At 41.7% G+C, this 17,634-nt stretch overlaps 1 protein-coding gene across 1 annotated transcript in view; it reads right to left on the reverse strand.

Moving 5' to 3' along the window:
• Positions 1-338: 338 nt before the first annotated feature.
• LOC128685278 (uncharacterized) overlaps positions 339-17,634 on the reverse strand; it is a 56,834-nt gene continuing 39,538 nt past the window's right edge. Inside the window, exon 3 of the mRNA XM_070083056.1 lies at positions 339-571. Within this exon, the coding sequence (XP_069939157.1) occupies positions 356-571 (216 nt within the window). The 3' untranslated portion in view covers positions 339-355. The remainder of the gene's footprint in view (positions 572-17,634) is intronic.

A 17,634-nucleotide genomic window follows, 5' to 3' on the forward strand; every position in this document is an offset into this window, starting at 1 on the left:
CTCTTCCTGCCTATATATAGCCGTCCTGCTCCACCTCTGTTAGTGTGACTTTGTCAATGGTCCAAGTCGGACCGAAACGTCGTCGTAAGCTTCTCTCTTTTATGTGCGGGTTATTTGTGTATTAGGGCTTGAAGGATTTATCTTTTATTGTGCTGTTAAAATGGTTTTAAATTTACTAAACTATGATAAGGCAGTAAAAATTTGCTTAAGCATACCATATAATTAATCTATTATGAATTTATCAAACAAATTTTTGTATATTTTATATGCAGTAGAGAAAACAAAATTGTTAAGAGCTGTAGCACTCCAGGATTAAGCACATTTACAGTACATGGTGATGATTTGGTGCTTTTCCTCAGTTCTCAAACAAACCTTCATTGGTAAATATTATTCCAATTTGGTAGGGGAATGAAAAAAATATATCATCAGCCACAACAGCCAGATCCAGTCTTTGTTTCAAGGAGAGACGAGCGAAGTTTCTTTGTATTTCTTCTAGAGTTGGTTTTGTAATCAGCTCATGAAGAGCCTCAAAATTACCCTTGGATAACTCACTGGAAACATGCACCAAAGCCTGAAAAAGTTCAAGAAGAAATGACAGTACATATCATTAGCAATGAATCAATGCAGTATCATTAACTGACAACTGCTTGTTAAACCTATTCACAAAATTTATTACACTATATGTGCACTCAGTTCCTTACTTTGAAATACACCAAAGCTGAATTTTGAATATGTCACAGTATTTTCTTACTACATTCTTAAGCTTGAATATTTGTAATTCAGCAATTTTCATTAATTTTCACATCAATTCTTAGACCTATAATCACACTCCATTAAAAAAAAAAATTATAACTAGACAAATCTTATTTCCATCTAGTGCAGTGTAACATAAAGCAAGGCATTGTTAAACAGCAGCAGAAAGCAGACTCTGATTCTCACAACTCAGCAGGTAGTATTACAGAGTAAGTGCACGAGCCTGCTATGTTTTTTTTTTTCGACAAACTGGCAATATCCCACCGAGGCAGGGTAGCCCAAAAAGAAAAATGAAGGTGTCCCTCTTTACATTTAGTATTTTATACGGGAGAAGGGGTTACTAGCCCCTTGCTCCCGGCATTTTAGTCGCCTCTTACGGCATGCATGGCTTACAGAGGAAGAATTCTGTATCACTTCCCCATGGAGATAAGTGGAAATAAACAAAAACAAGAAACTAGGAAGAAAACTGAAGAAAACCCACAGGGATGTGTATATATATGTTTGTACATGTATGTGTAGTGTGACCTAAGTGTAAGTAGAAGTAGCAAGGCATACCTAAAACCTTGCATTTTTTTTTTATGTTTTTTATTAACACATCAGCCATTTCCCACCAAGGTAAGGTGGCCTGAAAAAGAAAAACTTTCACCATCATCTATTCCATCACTACAATTATAAAACTGCAGCATTAGCACCCCTCCTTCAGAGTGCAGGCACTGTACTTCCCATCTCCAGGACTCAAGTCCGGCCTGCTGGTTTCCCTGAATCCCTTCATAAGTAACAAAAAAAGGCACAATACCGTGACTGGAACGATACACAAATAACCCGCACATAAAAGAGAGAAGCTTACGACGACGTTTCGGTCTGACTTGGACCATTGACAAAGTCACACTAGCCAGAAGTGGAGCAGAATGGCTATATATAGGCAGGAAGAGGCGGCGGCGGCGGCGGCGGCGGCGGCGGCGGCGGCGGCGGCGGCGGCGGCGGCAGCGGCAGCGGCGGCGGCGGCGGCGGCGGCGGCGGCAGCGGCAGCGGCAGCGGCGGCGGCGGCGGCGGCGGCGGCGGCGGCGGCGGCGGCGTCGGCGGCGTCTGCGGCGGCGGCGGCGGCGGCGGCGGCGGCGGCGGCGGCGGCGGCGGCGGCGGCGGCGGCGGCAGCAGCAGCAGCAGCAGCAGCAGCAGCAGCAGCAGCAGCAGCAGCAGCAGCAGCAGCAGCAGCAGTAGCAGCAGTAGTAGTAGTAGTACAAGAATGGTATATAATACCGACAAGGTGAAAATTAAGACACATGCGCAACATCCGGGCATCCCTATTGTAGACGTTTCGCCATCCAGCCAGCCACTGGATGGCGAAACGTAAACAACGAAGACAACCAGATGCCGCACATGTGTCTTAATTTCATCAGTAGTTGTAGTAGTAGTAGTAGTAGTAGTAGTAGTAGTAGAAGAGGTAGTAGTAGTGGTAGAAGTGGGAAATAAGGAGGACGAGCCACTTCTACCACTACCACTACTACTACCTCTTCTACTACTACTACTACAACTACTGATGAAATTAAAACACGTGTGGCGTCTGGTTGTCTTCGTTGTGGACGTTTCGCCATCCAGTGGCTGGCTGGATGGCGAAACGTCTACGATAGGGATGCCCGGGTGTTGCGCATGTGTCTTAATTTCACCTTGTCGGTATTATATACCATTCTTGTACTACTACTACTACTACTACTACTACCCCCACCTCTTCCTGCCTATATATAGCCGTCCTGCTCCACTTCTGGTTAGTGTGACTTTGTCAATGGTCCAAGTCGGACCGAAACGTCGTCGTAAGCTTTCCTCCTAGGCTGACCGCCACCCCGCCTTCCCTCCACTACAGATTTATACACTCCTGAAGTCATTCTATTTTATTCCAGCCTCTCTACATGTCCGAACCACCTCAACAACCCCTCCTCAGCCCTCTGGATAGTATTTTTGGTAATTCTGCACCTCCTCCTAATTTCCAAACTATGAATTCTCTGCATTATATTCACACCATACATTGTCCCCAGACACGACATCGCCACTGCCTCCAGCCTTCTTGCTGCAACATTCACCAATCATGCTTCACACCCATATAAGGGCAATGGTATAACTATACTCTCATACATTCCATGGACAAAGTTCTTTGTCTCCACAGACTCCTCAGTGCACCACTCACCTTTTTCCCTTCATCAATTCTAATTCACCTCATCTTTCATAGATCCATCTGCTTACATATCCACTCCTAAATATATGAATACATTCACCTCCTCCATACTCTCTCTCTCCAATCTAATATCCAATTTTTCATTACCTAATTTTTTTTTTATCCTCATAACCTTACTCTTTCCTATATTCACTTTTAATTTTCTTTTTTTACATACCCTACCAAACTCATTCACCAACCTCTATGTTTTTTTATTTTTTTATTATCACACTGGCCGATTCCCACCAAGGCAGGGTGGCCCGAAAAAGAAAAACTTTCACCATCATTCACTCCATCACTGTCTTGCCAGAAGGGTGCTTTGCACTACAGTTTTTAAACTGCAACATTAACACCCCTCCTTCAGAGTGCAGGCACTGTACTTCCCATGTCCAGGACTCAAGTCCGGCCTGCCGGTTTTCCTGAACCACTTCATAAATGTTTCTTTGCTCACACTCCAACAGCACGTCAAGTATTAAAAGACATTTGTCTCCATTCACTCTTACCAAACACGCTCACGCATGCCTGCTGGAAGTCCAAGCCCCTCGCACACAAAACCTCCTTTACCCCCTCCCTCCAACCTTTCCTAGGCCGACCCCTACCCCGCCTTCCTTCCACTACAGACTGATACACTCTTGAAGTTATTCTGTTTCGCTCCATTCTCTCCACATGTCCGAACGACCTCAACAACCCTTCCTCAGCCCTCTGGACAACAGTTTTTGTAATCCCGCACCTCCTCCTAACTTCCAAACTACGAATTCTCTGCATTATATTCACACCACACATTGCTCTCAGACATGACATCTCCACTGCCTCCAGCCTTCTCCTCGCTGCAACATTCATCACCCATGCTTCACACCCATATAAGAGCGTTGGTAAAACTATACTCTCATACATTCCCCTCTTTGCCTCCATGGACAAAGTTCTTTGTCTCCACAGACTCCTAAGTGCACCACTCACCCTTTTCCCCTCATCAATTCTATGATTCACCTCATCTTTCATAGACCCATCCGCTGACACGTCCACTCCCAAATATCTGAATACATTCACCTCCTCCATACTCTCTCCCTCCAATCTGATATCCAATCTTTCATCACCTAATCTTTTTGTTATCCTCATAACCTTACTCTTTCCTGTATTCACTTTCAATTTTCTTCTTTTGCACACCCTACCAAATTCATCCACCAATCTCTGCAACTTCTCTTCAGAATCTCCCAAGAGCACAGTGTCATCAGCAAAGAGCAACTGTGACAACTCCCACTTTATGTGTGATTCTTTATCTTTTAACTCCACGCCTCTTGCCAAGACCCTCGCATTTACTTCTCTTACAACCCCATCTATAAATATATTAAACAACCACGGTGACATCACACATCCTTGTCTAAGGCCTACCTTTACTGGGAAATAATTTCCCTCTTTCCTACATACTCTAACTTGAGCCTCACTATCCTCGTAAAAACTCTTCACTGCTTTCAGTAACCTACCTCCTACACCATACACTTGCAACATCTGCCACATTGCCCCCCTATCCACCCTGTCATACGCCTTTTCCAAATCCATAAATGCCACAAAGACCTCTTTAGCCTTATCTAAATACTGTTCACTTATATGTTTCACTGTAAACACCTGGTCCACACACCCCCTACCTTTCCTAAAGCCTCCTTGTTCATCTGCTATCCTATTCTCCGTCTTACTCTTAATTCTTTCAATAATAACTCTACCATACACTTTGCCAGGTATACTCAACAGACTTATCCCCCTATAATTTTTGCACTCTCTTTTATCCCCTTTGCCTTTATACAAAGGAACTATGCATGCTCTCTGCCAATCCCTAGGTACCTTACCCTCTTCCATACATTTATTAAATAATTGCACCAACCACTCCAAAACTATATCCCCACCTGCTTTTAACATTTCTATCTTTATCCCATCAATCCCGGCTGCCTTACCCCCTTTCATTTTACCTACTGCCTCACGAACTTCCCCCACACTCACAACTGGCTCTTCCTCACTCCTACAAGATGTTGTTCCTCCTTGCCCTATACACGAAATCACAGCTTCCCTATCTTCATCAACATTTAACAATTCCTCAAAATATTCCCTCCATCTTCCCAATACCTCTAACTCTCCATTTAATAACTCTCCTCTCCTATTTTTAACTGACAAATTCATTTGTTCTCTAGGCTTCCTTAACTTGTTAATCTCACTCCAAAACTTTTTCTTATTTTCAACAAAATTTGTTGATAACATCTCACCCACTCTCTCATTTGCTCTCTTTTTACATTGCTTCACCACTCTCTTAACCTCTCTCTTTTTCTCCATATACTCTTCCCTCCTTGCATCACTTCTACTTTGTAAAAACTTCTCATATGCTAACTTTTTCTCCCTTACTACTCTCTTCACATCATCATTCCACCAATCACTCCTCTTCCCTCCCGCACCCACTTTCCTGTAACCACAAACTTCTGCTGAACACTCTAACACTACATTTTTAAACCTACCCCATACCTGTTCGACCCCATTGCCTATGCTCTCATTAGCCCATCTATCATCCAATAGCTGTTTATATTTTACCCTAACTGCCTCCTCTTTTAGTTTATAAACCTTCACCTCTCTCTTCCCTGATGCTTCTATTCTCCTTGTATCCCATCTACCTTTTACTCTCAGTGTAGGTACAATAAAAAGTGATCTGATATATCTGTGGCCCCTCTATAAACATGTACATCCTGAAGTCTACTCAACAGTCTTTTATCTACCAATACATAATCCAACAAACTACTGTCATTTCGCCGAACATCATATCTTGTATACTTATTTATCCTCTTTTTCTTAAAATATGTATTACCTATAACTAAACCCCTTTCTATACAAAGTTCAATCAAAGGGCTCCCATTATCATTTACACCTGGCACCCCAAACTTACCTACCACACCCTCTCTAAAAGTTTCTCCTACTTTAGCATTCAGGTCCCCTACCACAATTACTCTCTCACTTGGTTCAAAGGCTCCTATACATTCACTTAACATCTCCCAAAATCTCTCTCTCTCCTCTGCATTCCTCTCTTCTCCAGGTGCATACACGCTTATTATGACTCACTTCTCGCATCCAACCTTTACTTTAATCCACATAATTCTTGAATTTACACATTCATATTCTCTTTTCTCCTTCCATAAAACCTCTATGTTTATGAGACAGAAAAAGACACCAACAATCCTACTATCATGTAAAACAATTACAAGTTTCTGTTTTACACTCACTTGGCAGGACGGTAGTACTTCCCTGGGCAGCTGCTGTTTACCAAGCTACTTCCTAGGGCTATCTTGGTTTATTCTAACAATATTTCTCTCTCATTAATTTGCTGTTTTTCACTAGTTTCTCTTGCTGATCCTGCTGCTACACTTGGTTATCACTTCATCAGCCAACTTCCATCTCTTGCTGGTCTAAGAACTGATTTTAATGGTGTTATTAACCCTTTGACTGTTGCGGCAGTATATATACGTCTTACGAGGTACTGTGTTTGACGTATATATACTCATAAATTCTAGTGGCTTCAAATCAAGGAGAAAGCTGGTAGGCCCACATGTGAGAGAATGGGTCTGTGTGGTCAGTGTGCACCACATAAAAAAAATCCTGGAGCACGCAGTGCATAATGAGAAAAAAAAAAACTCCAACTGTTTTTTTAATTAAAATGCCGACTTTGTGGTCTATTTTCGTATAGTATTTAAATTCAAATTAAAATTCAAAGTTTATTCTCTATAAGGATTACAATGCTGAGTTTACAGAATTTGGTTATTGTGTGGTTTACATGTAGTAAAATAATAATTACAGAGTATACCACTAGAACACCTAGCATGGCTAGGCATTTCGGGCAGACTTGGATTAAATCTTAAATTTAAAATATTACAAATTATGAGGTAAGTTGGTATTATGGCTAAGTGACTAAATACTAGTTTGTGAGTTTAGCAATGTGAATGCTTTTGTTTTGGCACAATACATAGTTTCAGTATTGGAGTATCACAGGCCAACTTATGACTAGTTAGGATTCATTATTTTAAGATTGAGATTGATATTTCTGTTTATGGTCAAATGGGTGAGTGAGTGTAAGTGAGAACCACCAGGTGGTATTCGTGTAATTAGTTGACAGGGTGTATCAGGGAGATAAGATGTTTTCTAATGGTAGTTTTGAAGGTGATGAATGTGTCTGCAGTTCTAGAGTTTTCAGGTAGGGTGTTCCAGATTTTAGGGCCTTTGACACACATTGAATTTTTGTAAAGGTTTAGTCGGACACGGGGAATGTCAAAGAGATGTTTGAGTCTGGTGTTATGCTTGTGGGTTCTGTCACAACTATCAAGAAAGCGTTTTAGGTCAAGGTTAATATTGGAATTTAAGGTCCTGTAGATGTAGATTGCACAGTAGTAAGTGTGGATGTACTGAACAGGGAGTAAGTTTAGATCTATGAAGAGTGGGGGGGAGTGTTGCCAGGGATGGGATTTAGTGATTATTCTTACTGCGGCTTTTTGTTGGGTTATTATTGGCTTTAGGTGTGTTGCTGCAGTTGAACCCCAAGCACAGATAGCATAGGTGAGGTATGGATATATAAGTGAATGGTACAGTGTGAGAAGGGCAGTTTGCGGCACGTAGTATCGTATCTTGGAGAGGATCCCAACCGTCTTGGATACTTTTTTGGTTATGTGTTGGATATGGGTGCTGAAATTCAGGTTGTTGTCGAGGTATAGGCCTAGGAATTTGCCCTCATTATGCCTGGCAATTAGAGTGTTGTCGATCTTAATGTTAATTTGTGCAACTCCTGCTCTGCTACCAAACATAATGTAGTAGGTTTTGTCAGTGTTAAGCGTAAGTGTATTGGCTGTCATCCAAGTCGATATTTTGATCAGCTCCTCGTTAACAATGGTGTTGAGGGTGGCAAGATTAGGGTGAGAGATGACATAAGTCGTGTCGTCAGCAAAGAGAATGGGGTTCAGGTGTTGAGATACGTTTGGAAGATCATTGATGTATATGAGGAAGAGCAGGGGACCAAGGACACTTCCCTGCGGAACTCCAGTATCAAGTGGCCGTGTTGTTGATGCTGTGTCTTTAATGGTGACATACTGATACCTATTAGTAAGGTAAGATTTGAAATATGCAAGCGCATGGCCTCTTATACCGTAATGGTCAAGTTTGTGGAGTAGGATGCCGTGGTCTACTGTGTCAAAAGCTTTTCTTAGGTCAATAAAAATTCCTAGTAGATATTCCTTATTTTCCAATGCTGCGTAAAGCAGATCTAGCATTTTTATGATTGCATCGTTAGTGCTTTTATTTTTCCTGAATCAAAATTGGCAGGGGTTGAGTATGTTTTGTGCCGTTATAAATGAATATAGTCTCCTGTGCATGAGTTTCTCAAAGATTTTGGATAGCAATGGTAAGTTTGATATTGGCGTATAGTTGTTTAACCCTTTCAGGGTCCAAGGCCAAAATCTGAAGTGGTGCCCCAGTGTCCAAGAATTTAAAAAAAAAAATTGTTATTTTTTCTTATGAAATGGTAGAGAATCTTTTTGTGAAGGTAATAAAACAAAAAGTACGAAATTTGATGAAAAATTGACGAAATTATGCTCTCGTGAATTTTGATGTGTCAGCGATATTTACGAATTGGCGATTTTGCCGACTTTGACTCCCATTTTAGGCCAATTACATTATTCCAGTCGACCAAATTCTTAGCTATTTCACTAGTATTACTTCTATTCTATCGATTGAGCACAAGAAATCGCCAAGTCAACCATTTCAACTACAAAATAAAGTGACCGGAAATTGGTAATTTGGCCAATTTAACACAAAGTTCAAAATATTCCAATTTCAAAATAGGGTCCAGAATAAACAATGTATGTATTCCTGGCACTAAACTAACATTTCCTCTGTTCATTAGTTATGTTTTGAGGCTTTACAAATAAATTCCATTTTGAATTTTTATTCACATAATGAATTTTTATTCACACCAAAAAATAGAAGATTTACTGTTATGCAATATTGTAATAATTGTATAAATATCATCACCACATTTGTGAATGTATATTAGACCCACCAGCTGGCGTGTATAAGACGTGTGAGGTCGTTTGTTTACTCTTGAACATCGGCAAAAATTTAACATTTCCGCCACTTTGAGCTCAGTTTCAAGCCATTTCCAGTGCTAACACCAATCAAAATTATCTCTATTTCTGTGATATGTTTACCTGGAGTTTACCTGGAGAGAGTTCCGGGGGTCAACGCCCCCGCGGCCCGGTCTGAGACCAGGCCTCCTGGTGGATCAGAGCCTGATCAACCAGGCTGTTGCTGCTGGCTGCACGCAAACCAACATACGAGCCACAGCCCGGCTGATCCGGAACTGACTTTAGGTGCTTGTCCAGTGCCAGCTTGAAGACTGCCAGGGGTCTGTTGGTAATCCCCCTTATGTGTGCTGGGAGGCAGTTGAACAGTCTCGGGCCCCTGACACTTATTGTATGGTCTCTTAACGTGCTAGTGACACCCCTGCTTTTCATTGGGGGGATGGTGCATCGTCTGCCAAGTCTTTTGCTTTCGTAGTGGGTGATTTTCGTGTGCAAGTTCGGTACTAGTCCCTCTAGGATTTTCCAGGTGTATATAATCATGTATCTCTCCCTCCTGCGTTCCAGGGAATACAGGTTTAGGAACCTCAAGCGCTCCCAATAATTGAGGTGTTTTATCTCCGTTATGCGCGCCGTGAAAGTTCTCTGTACATTTTCTAGGTCGGCAATTTCACCTGCCTTGAAAGGTGCTGTTAGTGTGCAGCAATATTCCAGCCTAGATAGAACAAGTGACCTGAAGAGTGTCATCATGGGCTTGGCCTCCCTAGTTTTGAAGGTTCTCATTATCCATCCTGTCATTTTTCTAGCAGATGCGATTGATACAATGTTATGGTCCTTGAAGGTGAGATCCTCCGACATGATCACTCCCAGGTCTTTGACGTTGGTGTTTCGCTCTATTTTGTGGCCAGAATTTGTTTTGTACTCTGATGAAGATTTAATTTCCTCATGTTTACCATATCTGAGTAATTGAAATTTCTCATCGTTGAACTTCATATTGTTTTCTGAAGCCCACTGAAAGATTTGGTTGATGTCTGCCTGGAGCTTTGCAGTGTCTGCAATGGAAGACACTGTCATGCAGATTCGGGTGTCATCTGCAAAGGAAGACACGGTGCTGTGGCTGACATCCTTGTCTATGTCGGATATAAGGATGAGGAACAAGATGGGAGCGAGTACTGTGCCTTGTGGAACAGAGCTTTTCACCGTAGCTGCCTCGGACTTTACTCTGTTGACGACTACTCTCTGTGTTCTGTTAGTGAGGAAATTATAGATCCATCGACCGACTTTTCCTGTTATTATTTTAGCACGCATTTTGTGCGCTATTACGCCATGGTCACACTTGTCGAAGGCTTTTGCAAAGTCTGTATATATTACATCTGCATTCTTTTTGTCTTCTAGTGCATTTAGGACCTTGTCGTAGTGGTCCAATAGTTGAGACAGACAGGAGCGACCTGTTCTAAACCCATGTTGCCCTGGGTTGTGTAACTGATGGGTTTCTAGATGCGTGGTGATCTTGCTTCTTAGGACCCTTTCAAAGATTTTTATGATATGGGATGTTAGTGCTATTGGTCTGTAGTTCTTTGCTGTTGCTTTACTGCCCCCTTTGTGGAGTGGGGCTATGTCTGTTGTTTTTAGTAACTGTGGGACGACCCCCGTGTCCATGCTCCCTCTCCATAGGATGGAAAAGGCTCGTGATAGGGGCTTCTTGCAGTTCTTGATGAACACAGAGTTCCATGAGTCTGGCCCTGGGGCAGAGTGCATGGGCATGTCATTTATCGCCTGTTCGAAGTCATTTGGCGTCAGGATAACATCGGATAGGCTTGTGTTAATCAAATTTTGTGGCTCTCTCATAAAAAATTCATTTTGATCTTCGACTCTCAGTCTGGTTAGCGGCTTGCTAAAAACTGAGTCATATTGGGACTTGAGTAGCTCACTCATTTCCTTGTTGTCATCTGTGTAGGACCCATCTTGTTTAAGTAGGGGCCCAATACTGGACGTTGTTCTCGATTTTGATTTGGCATAGGAGAAGAAATACTTTGGGTTTCTTTCGATTTCATTTATGGCTTTTAGTTCTTCCCGCGATTCCTGACTCCTAAAGGATTCTTTTAGCTTAAGTTCGATGCTTGCTATTTCTCTGACCAGTGTCTCCCTACGCATTTCAGATATATTGACCTCTTTTAGCCGCTCTGTTATTCTTTTCCGTCGCCTGTAAAGGGAGCGCCTGTCTCTTTCTGTTTTACATCTACTCCTCCTTTTTCTTAGAGGAATAAGCCTTGTGCATACATCGAGTGCTACCGAGTTAATCTGTTCTAGGCATAAGTTGGGGTCTGTGTTGCTTAGTATATCTTCCCAGCTTATATCGGTTAGGACTTGGTTTACTTGGTCCCACTTTATGTTTTTGTTATTGAAGTTGAATTTGGTGAATGCTCCCTCGTGACTAATCTCATTATGTCGGTCTGGGGCTCCGCGCATACATGACTGAACCTCAATTATGTTGTGATCTGAGTATATTGTTTTTGATATGGTGATATTTCTTATCAGATCATCATTGTTAGTGAAGATGAGGTCTAGTGTATTCTCCAGTCTAGTAGGCTCTATTATTTGCTGGTTTAAATTGAATTTTGTGCAGAGATTTAAAAGCTCGCGTGAGTGTGAGTTTTCATCAGAGCTGCCTCCTGGTGTTATTACTGCAACAATATTATTTGCTATATTCCTCCATTTTAGGTGCCTTAAGTTGAAATCCCCCAGGAGCAAGATGTTGGGTGCAGGAGCTGGAAGGTTTTCCAGACAGTGGTCAATTTTTAACAGCTGTTCCTGGAATTGCTGGGATGTTGCATCCGGAGGCTTGTAGACTATCACAATGACTAGGTTTTGGTTCTCGACCTTTACTGCTAAAACTTCCACTACATCATTTGAGGCATTTAGCAGTTCTGTGCAAACAAGTGACTCTGCAATGTACAGGCCAACCCCCCCCTTTTGCCTGTTCACTCTGTCACATCTGTATAGGTTGTAACCTGGGATCCATATTTCGTTGTCCAAGTGATCCTTTATGTGGGTCTCAGTGAAAGCCGCGAACATTGCCTTTGCCTCTGCAAGCAGTCCACGGATGAAAGGTATTTTGTTGTTTGTTGCTGGCTTTAGACCCTGTATATTTGCAAAGAAGAATGTTATCGGACTGGTGGTATTGTTGGTACTGGGGGGGGATTTTTTTTCCGGCATTAGTATCTGTATCTGTTGGTTTGGAGTGGAGGCCATCGACTGTGGTTCCACTCCAGGAATGACTGGATTTGGTGTACGATTTCTGCCATTTCCTGCCAGTTTTTTTTCCTTCCTGGCACTAAAAAACCTCTCCCTCTTGAGTGGCTGTGGCTACCCAGGTTTTCCCATGGCCTGGATGTTTTGTATCTTTTTGTCCCCTTTAGATGGTATGCCTGGCAATTTAAGTTATAGCACAGTCTTTCCTGTACTGAAGAGGTACACAGTTCAGGGTGAAAAAGCTTACAGGAAGGGAGTTTGCATTTTCCTGTTGTCATATGGGCATGGCATTTCCTAGGGTGGTCATAGTTGCACGTCCCATCTGTTTTTCCAGATTTCCCATGCCAGCAGATACCGAGTGCATAGTATGTGCACAGGCTTGGTTTCCGTTTGCCTTGGGTTTCTGTGACTGTATTCCCTGTTGGTGCATGTTTCCCTGTCTTACTTCTATCCTCCCTAGCACCAACAATGGAGCTCCCACCATTTGTTTTTGGTAATATATCCTCACTATTGCTAGTGGAGTCCTCTTGTTTGCTATTTCCTGCGGTATTTCTAGTTTGCAATATTGGTTTTATCTTATCTTTGACTACACTTGTTTCCCTACTATGGCTCCTGTCCCCTATGAGGTCATTCATATGTATTCCTTCCTGCGTATAATTCCCGACTACCTGGACAAAATCTCCAGCTTCACCATTACTGTCTCCCAGGACAGCATCTCCAGCTTCCCCATTACTGTCTCCCAGGACAGCATCTCCAGCTTCACCATTACTGTCTCCCAGGACAGCACCTCCAGCTTCACCATTACTGTCTCCCAGGACAGCACCTCCAGCTTCCCCATTACTGTCTCCCAGGACAGCACTATCAGCCCCCCATTTACTGACTACCAGGACATCATCTCCAGCCTTACAGTTTCTGACTACATGGCCAGTATCAAGGGCAGTACCATTCAGCCCGGACTTTTTATGTTCCCATCTGTTGTAGAAAGCTTCCAGGTTTTCTATGAAAGCAGCTTTGATGTTGACCTCTTTTAATACCCTTGTGATTTTAGTCCACAGATTTATCTCATTTGGGCATACCCAAAAACACTTCCCTGTTTTAATACTGCTTGTAGCTAGTTCTTGGATATCTGCACAAGGGGCGTGACACCAATTTCCACAGAAATGACAATTTATGCATGTGGAAGCCCGTTTGTTTGACTGACCACAGACTACACACAGCTTCATAATGATTTGAATGGTTGATTTACTGCAATTCTACTAGCAACCTCTTGAATATTCTATTAATAACCTGCTAGGTGGTGCACAACGAAACCGTTTCAAACCAGTCCAGGGTTCGGACCAGTCAAGGGTTCGGACCAGTCAAGGGTTCGGACCAGTCAAGGGTTCGGACCAGTCAAGGGTTCGGACCAGTCTATCTGATCTGATCAGTGGGTCACTTATTTAAACCATACTGGTCGGTGATTTGAGCTAACACATGAAGGATCTACTGGAAATTATCTACCCGAGTAATATGTGATTTGATTGATACAAAAGTATAACTTGCGTGTTGAAGAGCCGGTGACTGCTGGCACTCCTACAATGACGAACGGTCGAGCCTCCACCTTAGTTTATCAATCGCTGTATCTAGCTTCTCTATTTTTTTTTTTTTTTTTTCGTCTCCACCACAATAAATGCTATATTATCACTATAGTTGACTGGTGCAAATTTTGGAGGAAGGGCGCTTTTTCTGTAGTAATAATTGCTTCTCGTTGTGTATATTGCGACCGCTGGTAACTACAGGTTATATGAAATTCACAGTAACGTCTGGTATTTCAAGAAAAAGAAACTAATGAAAGTCACTCCACTCCACTAAGTACCATTATAATACTGGTTAGTTGCTACTACAACACTGTATTCTGCTATTCACTGGTATCACTAGATTATATGCGAGTACACTAGCAGGCCAGGAAGATTATTAAAAACAGCTGACCTGTGGTAAGTTTCTGGCGACTTCTGGCACCTGCCTCTATAGGCTTATCACTTCATTTACAAATTCACCTGTTTTCAAATGACACTTTAGCCTTTATCATCAATATACTAGGGAGCCACTGTAGTATACACTATACACTATGTATACTCAATGCTTTCAGGGAGACTTTCTTTCCTCTGACACAAAGTTCAATTATTATTATTTTTTCCACACGGGACAGGCCTATGATTCCCCTCTGGCAGTAAACTCTGCTAGGTAGTGCACACAATTCTCCTTTTTTTACTCAGTATATAATGTTTTCCGCCCAAGATTGGTTCCAGGCGCTAGAGGGATGTATCGTATAGGATTGATGACACAAATTAAAGTTCTAGCACGTAAGAGCGACCGTGAAAACACCAGAAAACCGGGAGCACAACGAGGCATGCTGACACGCTGACACGCTGACAGGGTGCACGAGTTTCTCAAAGATTTTGGATAGCAATGGTAAGTTTGATATTGGCCTACAGTTGTTTAAATCTGTGGGTCACCACCTTTATGTATTGGTGTAACCCTTGCCATCTTGAGTAGTTTCGGGAAGGTGCTAGTTTCTAGTGACTTGTTAAAAAGTAATGAGATAGCATGTGAGAGGACATGGGCCGCTCTCTTGTACAATAATGGTGGGACATGAGACAGATTCCCTGAGTTATTTTTAAGTGACTTTATAATCTCGGTGACTTCCGTGGGCTCAGTTGGAGCAAGATAGAAGGAATTTGGGAAATTCTCATCTAGGTAGTCCCCGGCATGGGCATTGGTACGTGGGATTTTATTGGCGAGATTAGAACCTATGGTTGAGAAGAAGTCGTTTAACTTGTTAGCTATGTCAGAGGAATGCAGTGGTGTTTCATTAGGTTTAGTTAGGACAATATTCTTGGTTTTTTCAGTTTGTGGGTCCCTAGAATCTGAGAGAGTGTTTTCCAGGTCTTTTTTATATCTCCTCTTGTGTCAGTGAATCTACTGGAGTAGTACAGTTGTTTGGCTTTCTTTATTACTTTGGTGAGGACTGATGAATAGTGTTTAAGAATATCTTTGTGTATTAGGCCCTGTGTATATTGCTTTTCATATTGGTGTTTCTTATCAATGGATTTTAGAATGGTGCTGGTTAGCCATGGGCAACCAAGCAGTTTGTTTGTGATCTGTTTCGTTTTTATAGGACAATGTTTGTTGTATAGTCTAAGTAATTTGTTAAGAAAAATGTCTGTCCAGTCATCAATACCATTGGCCTTGGAGAATTCTGTAGGCCAGTCAACAGTCTCTAGGTCAGCTGTGAAATTCCTTATTGAGGCCTCATCATGGAGTCTAAATGAAACTTTGTTGTATTCAAGTGGTGGTTTACTAATGTTTGTCAAGAGGAAGGTAGGGTAGTGATCTGTAGTGCTATCTGTGATTATCCCTGATTTAAGGGGGGCTAGTATATTGGTCCATATGTGGTCTATCATGGTTGCACTTGTTTCAGTGAGCCTGGTTGGTTTAGTTATTGTTGGTATGAGAAGTGTGTTGTTCATATTGTTGATGAAATCAGTTACAGGCTGATCATCTAGTAGGCCAAGGTTAATGTTGAAGTCTCCAGCTAAGAGAAGGTGGTGCTTATTCATTTGTCTGTTTGTTATTAGTTCCTTTAATTTCTCACTGAAATTTGGGATGTTTGTGTGGGGTATCCGGTAAATGGCACTGATTGTTATAAGCGTCTAAAGGTTTTTTACAGTAAAATTAGCAAAAATGTATTCTCCATATTCATCACTAAAGCAAGTGGTGCTAATACAAGATAATTGGTTAGAGTAATAGATTGCAATACCACCCCCAACTTGGTATTGTATCCTGGTTGTATTCTCATTTTCTTGGTCTCATTTGATAGAATGCAGTTGTGGATTGCTGTGTATCCTGGTGCTAATCACCTGTTTGTCTTGCTGACTCAAGTGTTCTTGATGGTGTAACCTTGTTTGCTAGTCAACCTATCTAGCTGGTCTAGACACTGCTTTCCTTCAGCTAGGGCAAATGCTGTTTCTGTCCCATTCTCAAGTCCTTCCTTACATGATCTCTAGCTGTTCACACCAAATGTGTTCTGGTGTACAGGTAGTCTTACATTGCTTGCACCAGAGGAGACAGGAAATTAATGCTTAATACATCTGCATGTAACAGAAAAGCATACACTGGTAAATAAAGGTCTCAAGTTTATTTCCAGGTCTCAGGAATTTCTGGCATCCTTTATCTACTACAGTATTTGGTATACCCTGGATGAGCACATTTAACACTATCTATTAAGTCTGTATTTTCAGTTATCTCCTGACTTTTCTGGTACATGTTAACTTCCTCTTCTTGTTAGTATATCCTTTACCTGGAGTCTACCTCAAGTGAGGCTGGACACTTTGCCCACACCTTCTTCCAATGAACTTGATCTTTAGTATCCTGATGTTTGTTGTCTTGGTTTATTTGTAATAGTGTTTTCGTTGTCATCAGTACTGACTTCAGTTTTCATAGTTTAAGGTATTTTCCACCATTTTATTTGGCCTTCAGCAACTATTATTTTGACCATCTGGTAGCCTCTTTGTTTTTTCTTTTATCAACTCTTAGTCATGATATGGTCAGCTATGAAGAAGGCATGTTTGGAAGAAAGATAAAGTACAATCACCAGGACGTGTTTACTGTAAACATTTCAACCGTAGGATTAAGGAGTGCCAGAGTGAGGGGTGATTAAGGGCTCAGGACCATAACATTTCCAATAAACGTCTTAGTGATTACATTTTGTGTCGTTCTTCACCAACATGTACTTTTATATCCTGGAGGCATGTATACATGGAGCTGAAACAGTAAGGAGAAATCCTTGAAAGTCTTGAAGAAGTCAAGTAACCCATCCTCTTGTCTGTTTTTGGCCTGAGTTGCCTTCAGTGGGGTTGTTTCATTGCTCTACCTAACTGTTACAAGAACTTCAGTGAGACTCTTCTTTGGGGTATATCACTACATCTTAATCTACAAACTTCTAAATACCAACACACCTTAGGAGGAAGGTAGAAGTGACATATCCTGTTTGAAAGGTCAATCTTAGTTACTGCAACATCCTACTCTACTGTTGCCAGTCTGACATCTACCTTTATTATTATTTAAATGTACTAAAATTGTCTGAATTTTTACATCATTTTATCAACTTTATTTTTCTAATAATAGTTTTCATAAGAAAAATTCCCCCCAGACACTGTGTAAGATAGGGCATGTTTCCTTAAGGCACCTACTGTCCATGTTCACCTATCAGTAAAATAGGTACCAGGGTATTAGTTGACTACTGTGAGTCACATCCTAGGACAAAGCTGCTCTAATCTGCCCAAAATGCTC

Source organism: Cherax quadricarinatus, chromosome 8 (genome assembly GCF_038502225.1).
Source record: "Cherax quadricarinatus isolate ZL_2023a chromosome 8, ASM3850222v1, whole genome shotgun sequence".
NCBI lineage: Eukaryota > Metazoa > Arthropoda > Malacostraca > Decapoda > Parastacidae > Cherax > Cherax quadricarinatus.